General features: G+C 36.9%; 1 protein-coding gene and 3 long non-coding RNA genes across 4 annotated transcripts; all 4 read left to right on the top strand.

The window, feature by feature from the left end:
* The first annotated feature begins 5,576 nt into the window (after positions 1-5,576).
* LOC125489407 lies at positions 5,577-6,473 on the top strand. Its single transcript, XR_007266963.1, has 2 exons — positions 5,577-5,733; positions 5,905-6,473. It is a non-coding gene; the product is annotated as an uncharacterized LOC125489407 (long non-coding RNA).
* A 172-nt stretch (positions 6,474-6,645) lies between these two features.
* Positions 6,646-9,917, top strand: LOC119694285 (piggyBac transposable element-derived protein 4). The gene is given in 3 exon segments (XM_048625234.1): positions 6,646-7,100; positions 7,282-8,007; positions 8,089-9,917. A coding segment is annotated over 1 exon segment (816 nt). The 5' UTR covers positions 6,646-7,100; positions 7,282-8,007; positions 8,089-8,589; the 3' UTR covers positions 9,406-9,917.
* A 4,164-nt stretch (positions 9,918-14,081) lies between these two features.
* LOC119694381 lies at positions 14,082-15,317 on the top strand. The gene is made up of 3 exons (XR_007266966.1): positions 14,082-14,558; positions 14,679-14,734; positions 14,942-15,317. It is a non-coding gene; the product is annotated as an uncharacterized LOC119694381 (long non-coding RNA).
* A 1,959-nt stretch (positions 15,318-17,276) lies between these two features.
* LOC125489409 lies at positions 17,277-18,236 on the top strand. Its single transcript, XR_007266968.1, has 3 exons — positions 17,277-17,346; positions 17,461-17,556; positions 17,722-18,236. It is a non-coding gene; the product is annotated as an uncharacterized LOC125489409 (long non-coding RNA).
* The last annotated feature ends 1,922 nt before the right edge of the window (positions 18,237-20,158 follow it).

Below are 20,158 nucleotides of genomic sequence, written 5' to 3'. Positions count from 1 at the left end.
TTTTTTAGCAGCCTTTTTCATACTTTTACAACTGATTTTTTAAGTTTTCCGCATCACGGTGGGAGTGGGTGGTTTGGCTGTTATATTCCGTAGCTATAGTTTGCCATTCAGCAAGTTTGGCCTTTACAGACACGCCATCCGTTTTTTTATTTTCTATTACTAGAAAATGGTTTTCCACTAGGTCCATTAACAATATTCTTTCAGAAGGAAGCTAATTAGGGCTGCGTTTTCTTTTTAGACCCTCCATAACAAAGTAAAAATCTTAAAAACTAAATTAAAATGCACAAATACACCACTACTGAATAACACCCGAGAAACAGACAGACCAATGTCCTCTGGTCCTCTGTCAACACAAGTCACATTTCACTATGTTATCCTGTAAAATTAAAATGTTGCGTATTTAATGTCAAGTTCTAAGAAACAATACTGTACGGATTTTCGTCGGTTTATATATTCATTCAATACATCGTTCATCAATCACTCTAGAACATAGAATAACAATACCGAGATTGTTTTATTCTTCGAGTAGTTGGTAAAACGCAAACAAAGTTATCCGCGAGTATATTCAAGGAGTAAAATTATCCCCGTGATAGTTATTCTCGTGTAAAGTGAAGTTTGGTCGAATCCGCCCTAAGAGACATTATTGGAAAGTTAAAACCTAAACCAACTAAGCATAGAGCATCTCGTTCAATCTTTGTACGTTCCGATTTAAGTAGTTGTACTCACGTGTTTATTAGGAATTATATGGTTAAAAAAATATCATAAATACTAGTTAAAAACCACGTCTTAAGGGGTCTAAGACTACAGATCCACTATTAGAATAGGCCCAAAACATTATACGTGATGCTGGTGAAAAAAAGGAATTAATATGCTGGTTTCGGAGAGCATATAGCAAACAAACTAAGCAAATATGATGATTACACCCGTACTCAGGCGGAATTAAAAATAATGTAAATTCTATTCGAATGAGATATTTCCATGTACAGAACTCGACCTTCATCTACACCAAGTCCTCATAGCAATAGTAGAGGTAGAGCTGGCACATTACAAAGACAATATTCTGACTTAACCACGCCACCACCTCCTAGTCCTCAAAACAATAGCAGAAATGGAGCTCGCACATCACAAAGCCAATATTCTGAATTATCCATACCACAACTTCAAAATAATATTTTTGATGATCAGTCTCAAGTTCCTCAGTTGTCTTTAAATTCTTATGAAGAACTTGTGTCATATACTCTATTTAACGAACGAGCGTCTCACAAAGTTCAACAGGATACTGTTTTGAAAAGTCAGAGAGAGTCAGCAGCAAAAAATTGTAAGCATGCTTGGACGAGGGATGGCAGAATACATGCAAGGCAAACTAATGTCTCCCCAGCCATCCTGATCCGTTCTGAGGCAGATCTAGAGTGTGTTTTTGGTGTCAATTTGCCTAAATCATCTACCAAAGCTGTATTTTTTTTTAAGTAGCCAATTCCGTGTCCCACTGTTGGGCAAAGGTCTCCCCATGTTTATTCCACACGTCGCTGCTGTCGACCACCTGACGCCAATCCGGCAAAAATCTGTTCAGGTCATCCAGCCATCTCCTTCTAGGTCTACCTGGGCGCCTGCGTCCGTCGCTCGGCACCCACTCGGTTATAATTTTTGCCCACCGGTCCGAGTGCATTCGCATGACGTGGCCTGCAGTGTGGTATTCCTGACGTGGTCTCACCTGGTCACACCCAGTATACTGCGCTCCATCGCTCGTTGGCAAACCTTCAGCTTGGACTTCTGATATTCCGTCAAAGACCAAGTCTGAGCGCCGTAGGTTAGGACGGGCAGGATGCACATGTCGAGGAGCTTCCGCTTGAGCGATAATGGTAGCTCTCCCTTCATTAAAGATTTAATAGACCAGAAGCTTTTCCAGGCGTTTTCAATCCGTCTTTTGACTTCTTTGTTTTGCCGGTTATGAAATGAAGCTATCTGGCCTAGATAAAGGTACTCGACATACTATATCTCCTGACCGTCTACCTCAACCCTACGTTTTGCACTGTTACTCATGACTTTAGTCTTCGACCGGTTCATCTTCAGTCCAACCTCAAGGCTCGCCGTGCTAAGGTCTTCTAGCATTGTTTGAAGTATTGGTGCAGAAGTGGCGAACAGGACTATGTCATCAGCGAAGCGAAGGTTTGTGAGCCTTCTGCCACCGATGTCAATGCCTTTGTCCGTCCACAAGACCGCTGGCCCTTTGAATATTTCCTCTTAAGTGGCCGTAAATAATTTGGGAGATAGCGGGTCTCCCTGTTTGACCCCTTTTTCTGTTTTAAATTTTGCTCCAGTTTGTTGAAGTTTTATGTCAGCTGTACTATTGTTGTATATGTTATCTTAAATTTGTATCAGGTATTATGGCTTCTCCACAACCGACCACTTACACTCACTCAACCAAATAATTGAAAAATATAACGAGTACAACCAGCATCTTTATTTAGCATTTGTAGATTTTACTAAAGCGTTTGATAGTCTCAATCATAACTCAATAATTAAAGCTTTTTCTAACCAAAATATTGAACCCAATAACTGGCTCAGAAGTATACGCTGTTCTCAAGAGCATGAAATATGATAAGAGCTCCGGTCACGATGGTATCACCACAGAAGCACTGAAAGTGGGAAAATCCGTGTTGCTTCCGCATATAACAAATTTGTGCAACACTATTTTATACAGAGGTACTTTTCCACAAAATTTATGCCACGCAAATATCATATTACTATATAAGAAAGGCGATAAGGCCAGTGTGGACAACTACAGGCCCATAAGTTTAGTGTCCCATATAAACAAAGTTTTCATAAGTTATTCAAAACCGCATCGCTAGCAAGCTGGACTCTCACCAACCACAAATAGACAATAGATATTCTCTACTGCAGATGCTAAGAGAACCTTGAAGACAGTTGCAGGTATTGATCCCGAATTATACGGCGATGGTACTTTTAAATGTGTGCCATTGGGTTTGTACCAACTGTATTCTATACATTTAAACATAAACACTGAGAACCACGACACCGTAAATATCGTACCTGTAATATTCAGTTTACTACCAGATAAATCACAAGGTACATATGTATATTCGGCTATTTGAATTGATCAAGACACACTTCGAGATAAATTTCACACGATATAAATGTTATTATGAAATAGCCCAAATCCAGGCGCTGCAAGCTGTTTTTCCAGGTATCGCCATTAGCGGGTGTTATTACCATTTTTCCAAAGCTGTATGGAAAAAATCCGAAAAACTAGGTGTTAAAGACACGCCTGATGGATATAGAAAGACTCATCTTTGTGCAAACCTTCCTTTACTGCCTACGAGATATTTGAAGGGTGTCTGGAGAGAAATTAAACTTATGGGGGAAGCAAATGATACTGAAGCAATGGTAAAATTCCATGATTATATTGAAAGTCAGTGGATGGGCAAAATGCACAATATTATTAGTTGCGCCAGTGAAACACACCGCACAAATAATTCCTTAGAAGGCTGTCATCGTCGATTAAATAGTCGAATAAAGGGTAGACTGACATTCATCAATTTCTTGTATAAATTAAAAAAAGAGGCATACTGGCAAAGTCTCAAATTAAGACAGAGCCTGTTTGAAGGGAACAGCAGACGAAAAATAGACTTGCTTTTTAATTCAAAATACGAGAAGGAGTTAGAAAAATTGAACAAAAAAGAAATAACGTCCCTATATTTTATCAAAAAACTATGTAAAATAAGAAGACAGCTTTTCCAAATTTATCATGAATAATTTTTCAAAGTTTTAGGAAAAACTTATTAAGTTTATGGATTTTAGTTATGTTAAGTTTATGGATTTTAGTTATGTTAAGTTTATGGATTTTAGTTATGTTAAGTTTATGGATTTTAGTTATGTTAAGTTTATGGATTTTAGTTATGTTAACTTTAAGTATTTTAGGTTAACTTGTTTGTTATTATTAAAATAATACATTGTTTAAGTATAAAATTCACTTCGTTTTATTCTAACAACACTTAATCCTAATAAAGCTAGGGGGCAGAGCAGAGTGGGGTAATAAAGTATCTACATAAACGATAATCAGCACCATAATAGGTTAGATAAGACATTACATGACTCGAGGATGGCATGGTTTCTTTCCTGGCACGACCACGGAGGATTTCAACTTTTTTGCAGTCCATATTCATGAAAATATATACTTTTTTGTAATTTACATTATCATGACGAAAAACCCTGTCTGTATGCTAAGTACACCTCTTGTACCTAAAGCTCTATAGGTCTAGTTTTGGTTTGCTCTTTTTCGACAAAGACCTACATCGCGGTTGGTCCAGCTATCGTTATGCCTAAATCGTGATATGACTTAGGCATAACGCGAAGTAGCTGTACTGCGTAATAGGTAAACTCCGCGCAAAGAAAAAAATACAGGGTATATAACCAAATTCAAAATATATTGACTATATTTTGTTGTTTTCCATAAAAATTTTAGAAAAAATATTTTCCATTCACAGAAAAGCTATACCTGGATAGGAAGCGACTCATGCGGCGACTAATAATAAAGTACCGGTGATTGTAAAATGTCCGCTGCTGGACATAGGCCTCTCCTAAGGCATGTCAAATATATATATACTCGGATCTCGAGTGTAATGATGAGCTGAAACTATTTGATAGGCTTCACAACCTGGCTTTATTAGAGCGTGGTTTTGCAGCGATGACTAAAGCGTTGATAAAACAACATGAGGCCGTAGAAAATGGGTTTAAATCACTTATTAGCTGGTTACAATCTGCTGAAGTTGTCGAATTATCGGTATTTGAAGCTGTTATATTTCAACGCTTAATTCGAAGATATAAATCACAATGTAGATAATATAAATCACAATGTAGTCCTTTTCGCATACAAGGCAACTTTCGCACGTCTTTAGAGAAGAAAACTAGGTATTTCTGAGCGAAACCAAAAACTAGGCTGGTATCCCCAAACCACCCGTCAAAGCAGTGCAGTCCAGGGGCGCGATTCACATCTCAACCGAAATATTTGTAAAGCGATACGAACGAGTTACGAGATGAAATCCGCAATGTTCAAAAACGCGATTCATAACACACATACTTTGATCTCGTTTTCATATCGCTAGTTCGTATTTGGATGGCTTGAGTGAAATGAATGAAACTATATTTTTTTAATTGCCATGCAAAAATAATAAATACTACCACTAATTGTTTTAAATAATTTTGTTCCTACAATATATTTTGTTGGAATTAGTGAAGATAGCAAGTATCAAAAAACGGCTTTTTAATTCAACGTTGAAGAAATTCATAACCTGTGGCACTTTTGACAGCCGCCATGTTTTCTTTTCTACATAAGCTGTTTGCTCATTTTCGTGTCAACGTAGTTTTTTTGGAAAATAAGAAGAAAGGAAGTTTAACTAACTTAGACAAATACAACTGAGACATGTAAGTATCAATGTATTAACCTATTTTTTTTGAAATATAAATGTTACCGGTTGTAGTCAAGAAGGTATTGTAATTTACAATGTATCCAATTTCTGTTTGAATTGTTTTAGAATCATGAACGAGATAAACACAAGCAGCAGCGGATGTGCTTGAGTTGCAGATGGAGCAACTGCGTTGTGAGAGGGCCACGGCTTCAGCCCTCACAATGATAGCTGATTAACTGAAGCAATGAACAGACAGGCTGCAGTCAATGAGAGGCTTCTTGAGCAGGGGCTCCTCATATGGAAAAAGGTAGGTTATCCCTAAATGTTTGGCTAAATAATAGAATAGAATTTAACTTCATTGTTACCCCAATAATGTGTTAGGATGGTGTTGAATATTTATGTTACAGTGTAGTTTTGTTAGTGTCTGTAATTTTTTAGAACAATATCATACTGAACTTTTCATTTTGTTTTTTTCTAGGCTAATGAAAGGAACAATCAAGACTGGCGGTGCGTGGGAGGATCCCGTCCCTACGCATGCGCCTGGCCTTCAATGGCCTCACGCCTCTCTTCTTCCTCTTCTTCATGCGTCAATTCAAACAGAGGAGCACCTGTGATTACTGATTACCTAAGTTCCTATATACAATAATAGTTTAATAATTGTTAACAAAATATTGTATATATAAGTATTAATAATTACTTATACAAAAGGCTAAAAGCATTTTGTACCAGCCAACCTATAGGAGAGAATATGAGAAAAATAATAAGACTTTAATCTTTGATTGCCATTATCTGTAGCTTTATTAAGTGGTAAAGGGACCTAATTACTACCTATATTTTTTAGTATTTGTGATAATTCATAGAATTTATTAGTTCTATCAATAAATAAAATATACATGCATTACAATGTGTTTAATTCATTAACTTACAATTTGCACACTGAGGGAATGTGTATGCTTTCGGTTAAAATATTCTTCCTCATTCTGCGAGGGCCTCAGGCCAAAACCCACGCCAATCAAATAAATATCACTAATACAAGCTTACTATAAAGGAAATTACGAATTCGGTAAAGATGGAAACGTATCTCGTAGGGACGGCTGTCCGGCTGAAAAATGGCTTGAAGATCTTGGAGAGATGCGTACAAGGTCAATTTCACTTTTAGCAGTATTTTCTGAAAACGATCTAACAATTTCACCCTTTTCTTCGAAAGTTTAACATCGCTAAAACGTCAAAATATGACAGATAAGCGATATCAAAAAGTTCAACAAAAATGACATGAATCGCGTCATTCTCCATTCCGTTCATTCATTTTGCGATCTCGAAACGATCTTACTATGTAGCTTGTTTTTAGTGCCATGTGAATCGCAATTTCATAGCTCGTTCGTAAAAATCTGAAAACGAGATGAAAACGAAGTTGTTTTTTGTGACACGAATCACCCTCCAGTTCGTCATTCTTTTTTCGTGCGAGGCAACGAGCGCACGCGCACTCTGTTTACAACAAGTGAAAAAAAATCTACCCTCATTTTGTGATAAAAATGCCGAAAAGAAGAAATAGTGAAAAAATTCGAGTTTATCAAGAAAAAATTCAAAAATTACAAGAAAAGAAGGCAAAGCAGCAGAATAGCCGGCGACGATTTGTGGTGTATTCCGATTCGTCGAGTTCTGAAAACGAATCAGGTCAGTTCCTACATAGTACCAAATTGCATCCTAGGGATTAGCCGTGAGTCAATACGTGGAAAGATAAGCCTGGGGGATGGCCGTGAGTCATCACGAAGGCACCGCTAGCCTGAAACAGACCGTGAGCCTGTGTCTGGTTCTACTTTTCAAAATAAAAACAAAATCATTGTCTTTTTTTCAGACAATGGATGTCGAGAGTATGAAACTGCCAAGACAGTCGGCGCGCGGGTTCCCACAATGGACCCACAAGTGGTTGAGGCATCACTCGACTCGGGATCGCAACCAATCGAAGTCGAGGAGTCCACGACTATCATGGATATTAACGAGCCCGGACCGTCTGTTCCGCTACAGCCTGACGCACAGGCGGGTGAGACCACGACATTAGTCGAAGATGTAGCACCGGTTCTGGACGCTGAATTTCTTTGCGCCTTAGGCGACAAGATTGATGAAGTACCCACCTATGGCGAAAAAATTCACCCAGTTTTGGCCGAAAGATGGCAACCGCTACTGCGTTCAAGTCTAATAAAAAGGAAAGGTGAAAATTGTGAATTTGTTGTAGTGATCGTATGCCCACCGTGTTTAGGCTCTTTAGAATGGTCTCGGGGTGTAGATGACTGTGACATGGTGATCAGGGTCTGATGATGGATCCCGAAGGTGGTCATAGGATCTTCGCTGTAGTCAACGTAGGCTCACCGTGTTTAGGCTCTTTAGAATGGTCTCGGGGTGTAGATGAGTTTGACATGGTGATCATGGTTAATATGTTTTTTTTTTATAGAAATGGACATCTCATACCCAACAACAAGTTCTGGATTAGTCGTGGCTTTACGTGTCCAAAGGACGCCAGATGGGACACTTAAGAGTCCAAGAAAATGTAATAATTGAAAGAACGGCCGGAGGGAGACTTAGAGTATGTAATGTATACAAAATATAAGTCAATTATTGAATATTTGAGTTTGAACATATTCATTTTTGATTTTTCTTCTCGCAGTCGTGGAATCCCCAGAACATCACTACTTCAGATGAAATTGAAGTAGTGGATCACCTCGGGCCCCATAGCACTATCGATGCCGAAGACAACCCTGTAAGTATGCTGTTGTTGTTTGTGTGATTATTAACATGATACGTTACTAATTATTGCATGTTTTGTGTGGAATATTTTGGTTAAGGTGTGGCATGTTATATATAGGATGAAAATCTCCTCGACGCGGCGTTGGCCGAAAGTCTCGCTGTTGACTCGGGCAGCGAGATAGACGACGACGACGAGGAGATTACGTTGCAGGAGCTTCGGCAAATTTTCGAAGATCAAGGGGAGGTGGGGCTTGATGGTGATGGGGAGGCAGCGTTGGACCATGAAATTGGTGATTTTGTGTGGTCCAGCGATTATGCTACTTTTAGGGGGGAACGCGAGGTCTTCCAGGAACAGTCTGGTCCTAAAATTGAAGGAACAAGTCCAGCTGGTTTGTTCACTCAATTTTGGGGCCACCCTATTATGGAGGAAATAGTTTTTCAGACTAATAAATATGCATGGGAGACCATAGCGGCGGCCGAGGTAGAAACTCCAGGCCTCCCCCCTAAGTCGCGGGTCCACGACTGGGTTGAGACCACAGTGCCTGAGATGTATAGGCTAATGGGGGTAATGATCCTCATGGCAATGTGTGTGCGTGGACGTCTCGATGAATATTGGTCATTGGGAGTTACGTCCATGCCAAATTTTCGAAGGCTGATGACCAGAAACCGATTTTTACTTTTGCTTAAGTTTCTTCACTTTGTCGATAATTACATCATTGTCAGGCACGGTCCGACAAGAAAGGTTGGGAAAGTGAAGCCAATCATCGATTACGTTAATTCTAAATTTAAGTCTGCTTATACGCCTCGCAGAGAAGTAGCTATTGACGAATCGCTGCTGCTTTGGAAAGGACATTTGAGCTAAATACAATGCATCCGGACTAAAGCAGCGCGTTTCGGCATAAAAAGTTATGAGCTCTGCGAGAGTATAACAGGCTACGTACTCAATATAACCATTTACACGGGGAAGGACACAGCACCCACAGAATCGATGTTTGGCTTCACTAGCTCAACCGCTAAAATAGTGTTGAAACTTATGCAGGAGTACCTAGGTAAAGGCTATACTTTATACATGGACAATTTTTATAATTCAGTTCCACTCAGCAGGTTTTTAAAGTCACGTCGGACTGATGTTGTCGGGACGTTGAATCGACGTCGAGTTGATACGCCCGACGACATAAAAAAACCTCACCGACTCGAGAATACCTCGTGGGACGAGGGTAAGTCGACACTGTGGTGATGTATCTGTTCTTTCTTGGAAAGACGTTAAATTAGTTACCACAGTGTCGTCTTTCCACAAGGATAACATGGTAGCTGGACAACGAGCTGGTGAGGCCTTGGCTAAACCTGATTTAGTGGAAAATTATAATCAACTCATGGGCGGGGTTGACTTAAAAGACCAAAAATTTACCATGTATCTAATGGAGAGGAAGCGAGGCATGAAATGGTACATAAAAGTATTCAGGCGCCTAATGAACACGACCATTTTAAATGCATACATAATATATTCATGTAACGGTCAGGAGAAAAAACTGACACACCGGCAGTTCAGATATAAACTGGTGGAGGAATTGGGGCAGCAGTTTGGCGCAGACCAGCTTGCAAGAGACGTCATTATAGGTAAACCATGTGCTCGGTTAAATAAAGATTTAAATCATTTTCCCGAGCACATTGCGGTTACCGGCGAAAGAACTGCCACACAGTCGGGTCGCTGCGTCAGATGTGCTGCCCTGTAGAAACCGACCAAGTCAAATCTGGATGGATTATCATAAATTCATAGTATTTAGTGTCGTGCCTTAGGAGAGGTCTATGTCCATCAGGGGACACTCACTACCGGATTTTTTAAATTATTTATATATATATATATATATATATATATATATATATATTTGACATGCCTTACGAGAGGCCTATGTCCAGCAGCGGACATTTACAATCACCGGTACTTTATTATTAGTCGCCGCATGCGTCGCTTCCTATCCAGGTATAGCTTTTCTGTGAATGGAAAATATTTTTTCTAAAATTTTTATGGAAAACAACAAAATATAGTCAATATATTTTGAATTTGGTTATATACCCTATATTTTTTTCTTGGTTTTCATCTTTTACATTCCATAAAATTTGTTTGCAAATGTATTATTAAACTATTACTGACATAAAATTATTGCCCTAACTATAAAGTTCTTACACTTCCCCTAATATGGATATTGGACATTGGACAAGGTATAGTATACTTAGGTACAGAAAAGCGACCAATAAAATTATTAAATATATTGGTTAATATATCCAAAGGTATTAATTAGGTAATATACACAAGAATTACCTACTTAAATACTTACTACTTACTCAATACTAGCTAAAGGTTCATAAAACGACATCAAGACTCCTTTGGCCATACTCCTGAATTACAGGTCTTACTTCTGTTACAGGTCCCCGCATAAAATTTCAGCAGCATGGGATAACTTTACTGAACCTGACTCGTAGCTTCTGTAAGATAGTCATAATATACCTGTACTTACTTGATAATTAAATTGAAAATGTTACGCGCGGCATAACGAAAGTATGGGTATACTATGCCGGAAGGACTTTAGAAACCGGACTTAAGACAAACTGCCTATAAATAATCACACGTATAGTACCTACTAATACAGTAGCTATTGCCAAGTTTCATATATGGGAGATTAATAGTTCACGAGAAAAAAATAATATACCCTTCTTGCAACACCCTGTATAATATAATCAAAACATGTAGGAACCTAGGAACACAAAAACCGAATTTTTAGATCGTATTTGTATTTTTTACAGATACATCTGTGGACGAAGTCAACGTGGAACCTGTGCCGTCATGATCAAATGTTACTGTAGCTGAACCTTGCTGTAGCAGTGACCCAGCTTCCGGAAATTCCAATTTGTCTTTGCCGTCTTCAGAATGCCATGAGAACTACCAAAAGCTGGGTTTTACCGTCATTGAGAGTAAAAAAGGAGGCATAATTTATAATATATACAGAAACAAGATCAACAAAAACGGTTCCTCTTTGTGGATATGCACGACACGAAGGTGCACAGGTTCCTTCACTTTAAATAAGGAAAGGAACCTAATAACTCAGGAATCGCCTCATTTGACCTCGTGCATTCCCGACGACAAAGGGGAACGCGTGGCTGTTGTCCCCGATAAGTGCCGAAAAAGAGTTCGCGAGTCCATGCGACCCATTCTAGCTTTGTACGAAGCTATGACCAAAGATTTGCAACAACCAGTGTTTGTTGATGAGCTGCCCGCTTTTTCTAAAATGGAAAGTTCACTTTATAGGGCCCGCAACAAATTTCTGGAAGTTAGCAAATCTAAATTTAGTGCTCTCAATGACGTTAAAATTTCAGCATACTGGAAAGATTTCTTGTGTTTTGAAGACGGGACTGATGAAAAAATCTTGTGTTTTATTTCGCAAAAATGCAAAAGATTTTTGGGACAAATCACTCGTTTTTACGTGGATGGAACATTCAGAATCTCCCCGAAGCCCTTCTTCCAGCTTTACACCATCCACGGGGATTTGGGCAACGGTGACGTTGTCCTGATCATCTATGCTCTTTTGCCTAATAAAACACAAGACACGTATTGCAGGTTGTTTCAACTTCTTAGATCTCATTTACACAATCTCAAACCTACACACTATAAAATAGACTATGAAGTTGCAGCACAATGCAATACGTGAGGTAATTCCTGAAGCGGAGATTAATGGCTGTTTTTTTCACTACTGCCAGGCACTATGGAGAAAAGCAGCCAAAATCGGGCTCACTGACACATCGCAAGGTAAGCAGTATGTTAGGCAGTGCACTGCTTTAGCCTACCTTCCTCGTGATTGGTTGACCGATGGTTGGCTATACTTGCTTCATGATTCGCCTAGTGTAGTTGCCGCTGACGCGTTTAAGCAGTATAGTCCAGCCAATGGATCAATTCTGTGAATTCTGAACTTGTCACCTGTTATGGTGAGAAGTTCAGAACCACTAATCACGTGGAAGGATGGCATAGTAGGATAAACCGGAGATTCAGTAAAAATCCGTCGCTTAACCTAGTCCTCGAGATTCTTCACGATGAGTCTGAAAATGTTGATTTTCAGATTGAGAGATTCAATAACCACGTCGACGAAGTTTCGAGAAAGCGTCGTCGTACAGATTCGAAAGACGTGGTTATTCAGAAGATTCTCGAGGACTTAACTTCTGAAAAAATTGACATTGAGGAGTGCCTTCAGCGACTCACTCGCGTAAAATTCATTACAAATGACAATGGGCGTTTTGGGACCTATGTCCAATAAAGATGAGTCATACATACATCGTTGGATAGCTCTTTTCAAGATAGCAAAAAAATATTATGACGACAAATCCGTATAAGTTGTCCATTTTGAAATATATTTGTCGGAAGGAAGTATTTTTCTATGGCATTACACTCTCTCTCCTGATGACAGTTAGGGCGTAATACACGTATATAATCAAAATGGGAGAAATAACTTTCAACTGGTTTTATTTACTGAGAGAATAAACAAATATAATATTATAATGAAAGATGATCATTTTGTTATAAAAATTAAAAATGAATGTGAAAAAATATCAAACACATTAAAATTACAAATAAAATATAAAAACTTTCAAGGTACGATTATTCTAATTGGACAGTAAATCAGGACTAGCGCTTCCGTTATTCATATTCTGCAAAAAAATACCTTTTCAACGACATATCACTCATTTCTATTGGTGATGGTCCCAGCTTCCCTATATTTGTGCCCATTATCATTTAAAACAATAGCGTCTGATTTTTACTGAACTTGCCTAATTTTATTTTATACATTATTATTGATTTTTGTGATTTTATTGTTTTTTTTTATTTTATTGATTTTTGAGATTTTATTGATTTTTAGACTGATAATATACATTTATACAATTATTGCAGAATTTAAGACTTATTTTTGTACATATATTTATTATTTTTTTAATTTTTTACTATACATAAAACGGATAAGACTGATTTTTATAAAAATATTCAGAGTTGAAGACTGATTTTTGGTTATATTTTTATACATTTAAAAGAAGTTGAAGTCAAATGTTTTTATTCATCGTATAAATATTTATTATTTAGGTACCTTAAACCAATATCGTCTACCTATATCAGAAAGAATAACATTATTATTTGATAAATTAACTTCACTTCAAATTAACTTGAATTAAACTAGTAATATTAATCAATTATTCAACCATACGGGGCATAAATTTATTGATCAGATTTAATAAATGAAGAAAGAGATCACCATAAATATGTGTTTCATTGATTTAATTATTTTTTTTACCTTTTTCATGTCATAAATATTTACAGTCCAATATTAATGAATCATCATTATCAACATCAGCCGATAATCATCCACTGCTGGACATAGGCCTCTCCCAAGTAGTGCCAAAACACTTGGTCCTCGGCCTTCCTCATCCAGCCCCTACCTGCTAACCGCCTAAAGGCTGATTTTTCAATAGATAAGTGTTATCTGACGAATAAAGTTATTGCTGTCCCTTTCTAATACAAAACATTTAGACGAGACTGAAATCCAGAATTATTCCCCAGATAACTATTATCTAACCATTGAAAAATCAGCCCTTAGGGCCTTAGGCCTTTATTTTTTTGAATGGTCAGATAAAAGAAATCGAAAATGCAGTTTTGTATGGCGCAGAGCTAGTACAGCTACTTACCGCTAGTTGGCGTGAAAAAGCGAAATCGGTTCAGCCTTTAACGATTTTTAAGCATAGTAACGAACATGTTTTTTTTATTTATATAGAGAGATTTTTCCCATAATAGTTGTCTATGAAAAAATGCAGTAGATAGAGCAATACAACATAGGTATATGAAATGTACTTACATATATCTATACCTAACCTATATACTATATGTATGTATCTAATACAATAGATATATTAAACATAATGTATAATACTACGTATATAATATAATACAATATTTACCTACTAATACATAGTAAGTTAAAGTCAAAACATACAGTTTAAACCTTGAATACAATGTTTGGAATTAAATATTTCGACATAGCATGCCCTTAAGTGAATAAAATTGCGGAGCGGCGTAGTGAAAGTCCTCTGTAGGCGGGAGCGGCGTGCCGAAAGTAGCTTGTAGGCGTGGAGCGGCGTAGCGACGGCCCGACGATAAGCCACTAAGCATGCTAGTGTTGTAGGAATAATGTTTACAGATTATACAGATCAGCACTTTACCCTTAAAAGTAGATTGCAGATCCTCGTTATGGTACCCGTGACGTAGATTTGTGGGTTATTTAAGCCATACATTTGGATGGATCAATCACAGTCTTCTCTGGAGTCCAGCAGCTTCAAGAAATCCTAAGAGCTTCAACTGTAAGTAATCATTCTGAGTATTAATTCATTCTGAGTATCTATTCATTTATACAGTTATACTTTTTAATCGTATTTTTGTTGTCATGTTTTATTAATTTGTTATATTTACATCTATTCCAGAACTCAAGCGCCAACCTCATTTCAAGTGCAAGTGTATTGAAGGAAAATATCATTATGTAAGTAGCCAGCAATTATAATAATATATATACTCTGATTGGTTTTTTAAACTATATACCTCACCTTATTTTTCACAGTTATTTGGTATTCCATGGATCTCACAGCTATATTCTCTATTTGAATACTTTTTTAATTCCACTAGATAATTATAAAAAATGGAATTATGTGAATATGTATAATAACTATTTTTATCATTTCTTTTATAGGTCAAAGATCGTGAAAGCTTGTTCCAGCGCCACGGCAGAGCAGTTGTTCCCCTCCGAGGATGAGCGAGAGGGCAGCGTTGATCGCAAGACTGAAAAGAAACGTGCTGGGAAGTCTATGCCTTCACTGATGGGTGAACCATCATGCAAGAAGAGGATGACTACCACAATCAACCCCGTGCCTGTAGTTGAAAAATCAACAGCCAGGGACTTATTTGGCAGCGACAGCGATGATGAAGAGTTCGAGGAAACGAAGAAACCTGGTACGGCGCCGATTTACAACTATTTTACCCGACGTTTAGCGAATGGCCACTCACGACAAACAAATGACGATAAAACTGGATCGCATTATATAGAACTAAAGGTGTACAAAACATCCGAAATTCAAAGTGATTCAATGAGTAGATGGCGCCATGCCATTGTCACCGTAAAAAATCAGCTTGATACCAACTCAGAAAGTTGTAAATGTCTCGATGAGTTTATAAAAGCGAGCAAAAAAGATTTAAAAAAATGTCCTCCACCATTTATGTCTTCTTACTATAACAGTACATAAATAACTTTTTATTCATAACATTATTATTCTTTTATCAATTGTTTTTATTATGCATAGGTATTATTATTATAACATTGTTTATTCCAATAATTTTTTATGCCTATTTTAAAATACTTACTTACTTACTGTTAGATACAAGAAAAATACTATAATATACGTATACTTATAAAATACATTTCATGTTTTTTTTTTATATATTCCAGTTCAATCAAAAGAGGAGGACACAAATCACATGAATAATAGAAGTATTAAATGCAATGATTGTGGAATTATTATACTTAAAAGTCGCTATCATAATCACCTAAGAACGAATATTCATAAAGCAAATAGTAATATAAAGACAAGTATTCCAAATGTTAATATAATTGCCACAGCATTCAAAAACAGAATTTTATTATTATTATTTTATTTATTTTAGAACATAATTGTATAAGACTGAATTTTGAACTCTTTGCTTACTTTACCTAAAACTGATAAAGAGGAACTAAAAACATTTATAACTTAATTCGAGATAGTGCAGGAAGGTGCTTGTTGATCAGATTTTTATGAAAATTTAACAGAAACATTTATTCAAAAATTATCAGAATTTGAACACTGTGAATATGGTTAATGGTTGGACGTTTTCAAAGATAAGCCATCTAGAGATTATACATGTTGTTGTCTCGTCCTCGGTGATGAACTATTTCACTAAGGTAGTATTTTTCCAGGTTACCTAAGGGCGTCACATACGTGTAAATCTTAATCTAAAAAAAAATCTATATGAAATAAAAGTTTTGTACCAACATGAACGCTCCCAAATGTAGCTCCCCGCTCTATTATCTATGGTCTTCATTCATTTCTTATGTCACTTGAGGCGTCACTATCGCTCCCGTTATAAATTTAATTTTGTGTTTTTTACAGTGAAAAATCATTAAAATCATGGGAAAACGCAAAAGAAAAGACGATTTGGAAAAGCAGTTACGAAAACTGAGAAGGAAAATTGATAAATTAGAGGATAAAACATCGAAAGGTTAGTCATGGGCGTGGTTACCATTATTTTATTCTTTTAGGCGTATTTCTACTCCTACGGAATAACAAATACATAGTTTTCTAAACAATAATGACGTTGTTGCTATACTTATGGAGTATCGAACAAGTTATTATTTCATTGTTGTAAAACGTAAAAAACCAAGCGTCATATAAGCGTATAGTCCTAACACTAAATAAAGGTTATTTACTTACGTTTTTTCTTCTATTTTTAACCGACTTCAAAAAAAGGAGGAGGTTCTCAATTCGTCGGGATATTTTTTTTTTTAATATATATTTTTTTTAATGTATGTTCACCGATAACTCCGCCGTTTATGAACCGATTTTGAAAATTCTTTTTTTGTTGTATTGGGTTGAGCTTCCAGGTGGTCCCATTTTTTTTTCAGAATTTTATCTCACCCCTAAGGGTGGGTAAAGGGGTAAAAACAGGGTATGAATTTCCATTTTGGACACATATTAACCGATTAGTAAATATAGTTCTTATAACAATAAAATATGATGGTGACCTTGAGCTGATCTGCTGATGGAAACGGAAGGCAGTCAAGGGAACTCCTCAACGGTATATAGCAACTACCTCGTGTTTAGGCTTGAATGATTCGTATTGATTAGTAGGACTTTTTGGTATCATTTGCATCTTACTTTTGATTAAAAATTATTGCAAATAAACTAAAAACTATAAAATAAAAATTTAAAAAAATAAAAAACCGACTTCAAAAAACCACGTGGTTTTTTGAAGTCGGTTTTTTATTTTTTTAATAGACTATCGTTTGACAAAATACAAAAACTACAGAGGCGTGCTTCAATACCTAAGACGACAGATAATACCAATGTAAGTTGTAAACTTATAAACTCATCAAGGTATCCCAAACTTGATCGTGTGATAAATACTAGTTGGCACAACACTTTTACATTAATCTAATTTAATAATGTGTTTAATTTTTAGCTTTCTACATCTCATTCACCGCCGGCTGAATCGTTGAATGAAAAACAAAATATTCAGAGGCTTGCTGCTATAACTAAGACGCAAAGTAATTCAAATGTAAGTTACAAACATTAAATTCTAAAAGGTATTTATTTATATATATATTCTTTTATTGCACAATATACCGAAGTAATTATGTATAGGTATCCTGAACCTAGTTGTAGGATAAATAGCACAATACTTTTATGAAATAGTTTAATTTGATAATTTGTTTATTTCTAGCTTCCCATACCTCATTCGCCAGCTGAATCAAATGAAGAAGTTTCTACAGTACAACCAGAAGAAAACAAATAATGAAATCAGAATCGGTGGAAGTAGAATTGTAGATTTTATGTATTTATATGAACAGTAACTAGAAATATCACATCATAACTCTCCATTAGGTTGTAACTTTAATCATTTGAAACTATTAGGAGAAAAAAGGAAGGGATTTGTGTCTAAATTTGAGTTTGTTTTCCAAATGTGCAACCTTAAATTGAGTTTAAAGAACTGTAAAAAATCTGAAGATAAAAATGAATTCGACCTAAACGAAAATGTTGTAAGTGCTTTCATGTCTATTGGTGTTGGACACGCGGGCTTAGAACAGGTATCTGCTTCACGTGAGATACCTTCTATGTCAGACCATTTGTATGCCAAATGTCACGCAAGAGTCTGTGAACTATGGGAAACGGCAAAAGAAAAATGCATGGAGGAAGCAGCAAAAGAAGAATTTGATTTAGCTGTGCCAGATGGTAATGTTAATTCAGATGGAGTACCTATGATAACCGTTGTTGCTGACGGATGTTGGTCAAAAAGATCATTTAAGAAAAATTACAACGCTTTGTCGAGTGCTGCGGTAATAATTGGATACCGAACAAAAAGTCCTCTACATGGCTGTTAAAAATAAATACTGCATGATTTGTGCACGTTCTGAAAACAAAAAATTGCCAGTTCCCAATCACACGTGTTTTAAAAACTACGATGGGCCGTCGAGTGGCATGGAATCCGTGGCATTAGTTGAGGGTTTTAAGCACTCTTTGCCTAACCAGGGCCTGATATACTCGAAATTAGTACATATAAGAGCATTTTAGAGTCAAAACCATATGGGAACTTGTTGGTAGAAAAAATAGAGTGTACCAATCACCTGTTAAGAAATTTTTCAACAAAACTTGACGAGCTAACAAAAAACACTAACTACCCAATAAAATACCGTAAACTTCTTGGTAAAAATATACTGCACTTACGTAGGTCTGTAAAAGGGGCTGTCAAACACATTAACACCAAAGACATAGATTTTAACCAAAAAGTTATTGAACTAAAACAAGACCTAATAAATGCACCAAACCATGTTTTTGGAAATCACAAGTTATGTAAACCTTACTTTTGCAAAAACATTGATCAAAACGAACAAGATTTTGTAGATGAAATGAAGTCTAGCAACATTTTTACTGCAATCTTAAAAATTATGACCAGATTAGTAAATAATGCCAAAAGCCTAATATATGATGTAAATAGTAACATTGCAGAAGTTTTCAACACCGTTATCGCGAAGTTTGTGGGCGGTAAAAGAATTAATTATTCAAGTCACCAGTCTTACACTGCTCGCTGTGCTGGGTCAGTAGTGTCATTTAACTCTAAAGAACCGCAATCGTATATTTGCAAAAAGATTTCGGAGGGCGGGTTTGAGCAATTGTTTTTTATTGCTTGGATCAGAGAGGTGTGTCTTCTTGTGGTTTCATCTATATGTAGGGTTCGGTAAGTGAAAAAAAACAGGGATTTCCACGAATCTATTGAGTTTTCATCGATGACGAGTCTAAGTACACTGCTGAGTTTGTTTGCTACGCTTAGGCGGGCACCCCGTGGGATTCTTTTTACTACTGGATGTCTTTTTTTACATTTATCAGCTGCTCGTGTAAAGGTTCCTCAGATGGGGTGGTGGTATTCGCGTTTAATGGTGGGGTGGGTGGTTGTGAGGGCGGGTTAGTGGTGTGGGTTTTCCCGATGTGGATGTTCACACCTCTCTGACCTTTGTACCGTGCGTTGCAGTCTTAGGGGCATAAGGGGCATCTTATATAGTCGTGGCTGGAGCTCCGTTAGCCTCCGTGGCTGGGGCCGGCAACGCTCTGGGACATTCAGATAATTCACAGTTGAAATCTGCTATAATTTTGCAGGGGAAAGGCATTTTAACTAGTTTTAGGCATTTTGTTTGTTTATTTATAAAATTTTCCCATTAATCTTATCAATCTCAGCATCCCTTTCCTGCATGTTGTTGTCGTCTGTTTCCATTTTTTAACGTGCAAGAACAGAGATTATAATTAAATAAGTAAAGCAGGTACCAAAAATCAAAAAAATACAGAGCCCAGCACATCAAAAATGGAAACAGACGACAACAACATGCAGGAAAGGGATGCTGAGATTGATAAGATTAATGGAATAGTACAAATAATCGTTGACGAAATGGGGACGGCTAAATGTGGCAATCTTCAGAACGACCTCAAATTAAAGAGGATTGACTTGGATCTATCTGATGAGATCGCAGGCTTCCTTATGACCGTTTACACGTGTCTCCGAAAAGAGGAAAACGAAACGACAAAGCTGGTCATGACAGGTTCTTACGATATTTAGCCACCATAGACGGTATCGAAGTGTCGGTGAAATCGGTGGTAGAAAAGATTAAAGC

This window comes from Plutella xylostella, chromosome 14 (assembly GCF_932276165.1).
Source record: "Plutella xylostella chromosome 14, ilPluXylo3.1, whole genome shotgun sequence".
Classification (NCBI taxonomy): domain Eukaryota; kingdom Metazoa; phylum Arthropoda; class Insecta; order Lepidoptera; family Plutellidae; genus Plutella; species Plutella xylostella.
This window is presented reverse-complemented; position numbering and strand designations above follow the sequence as displayed.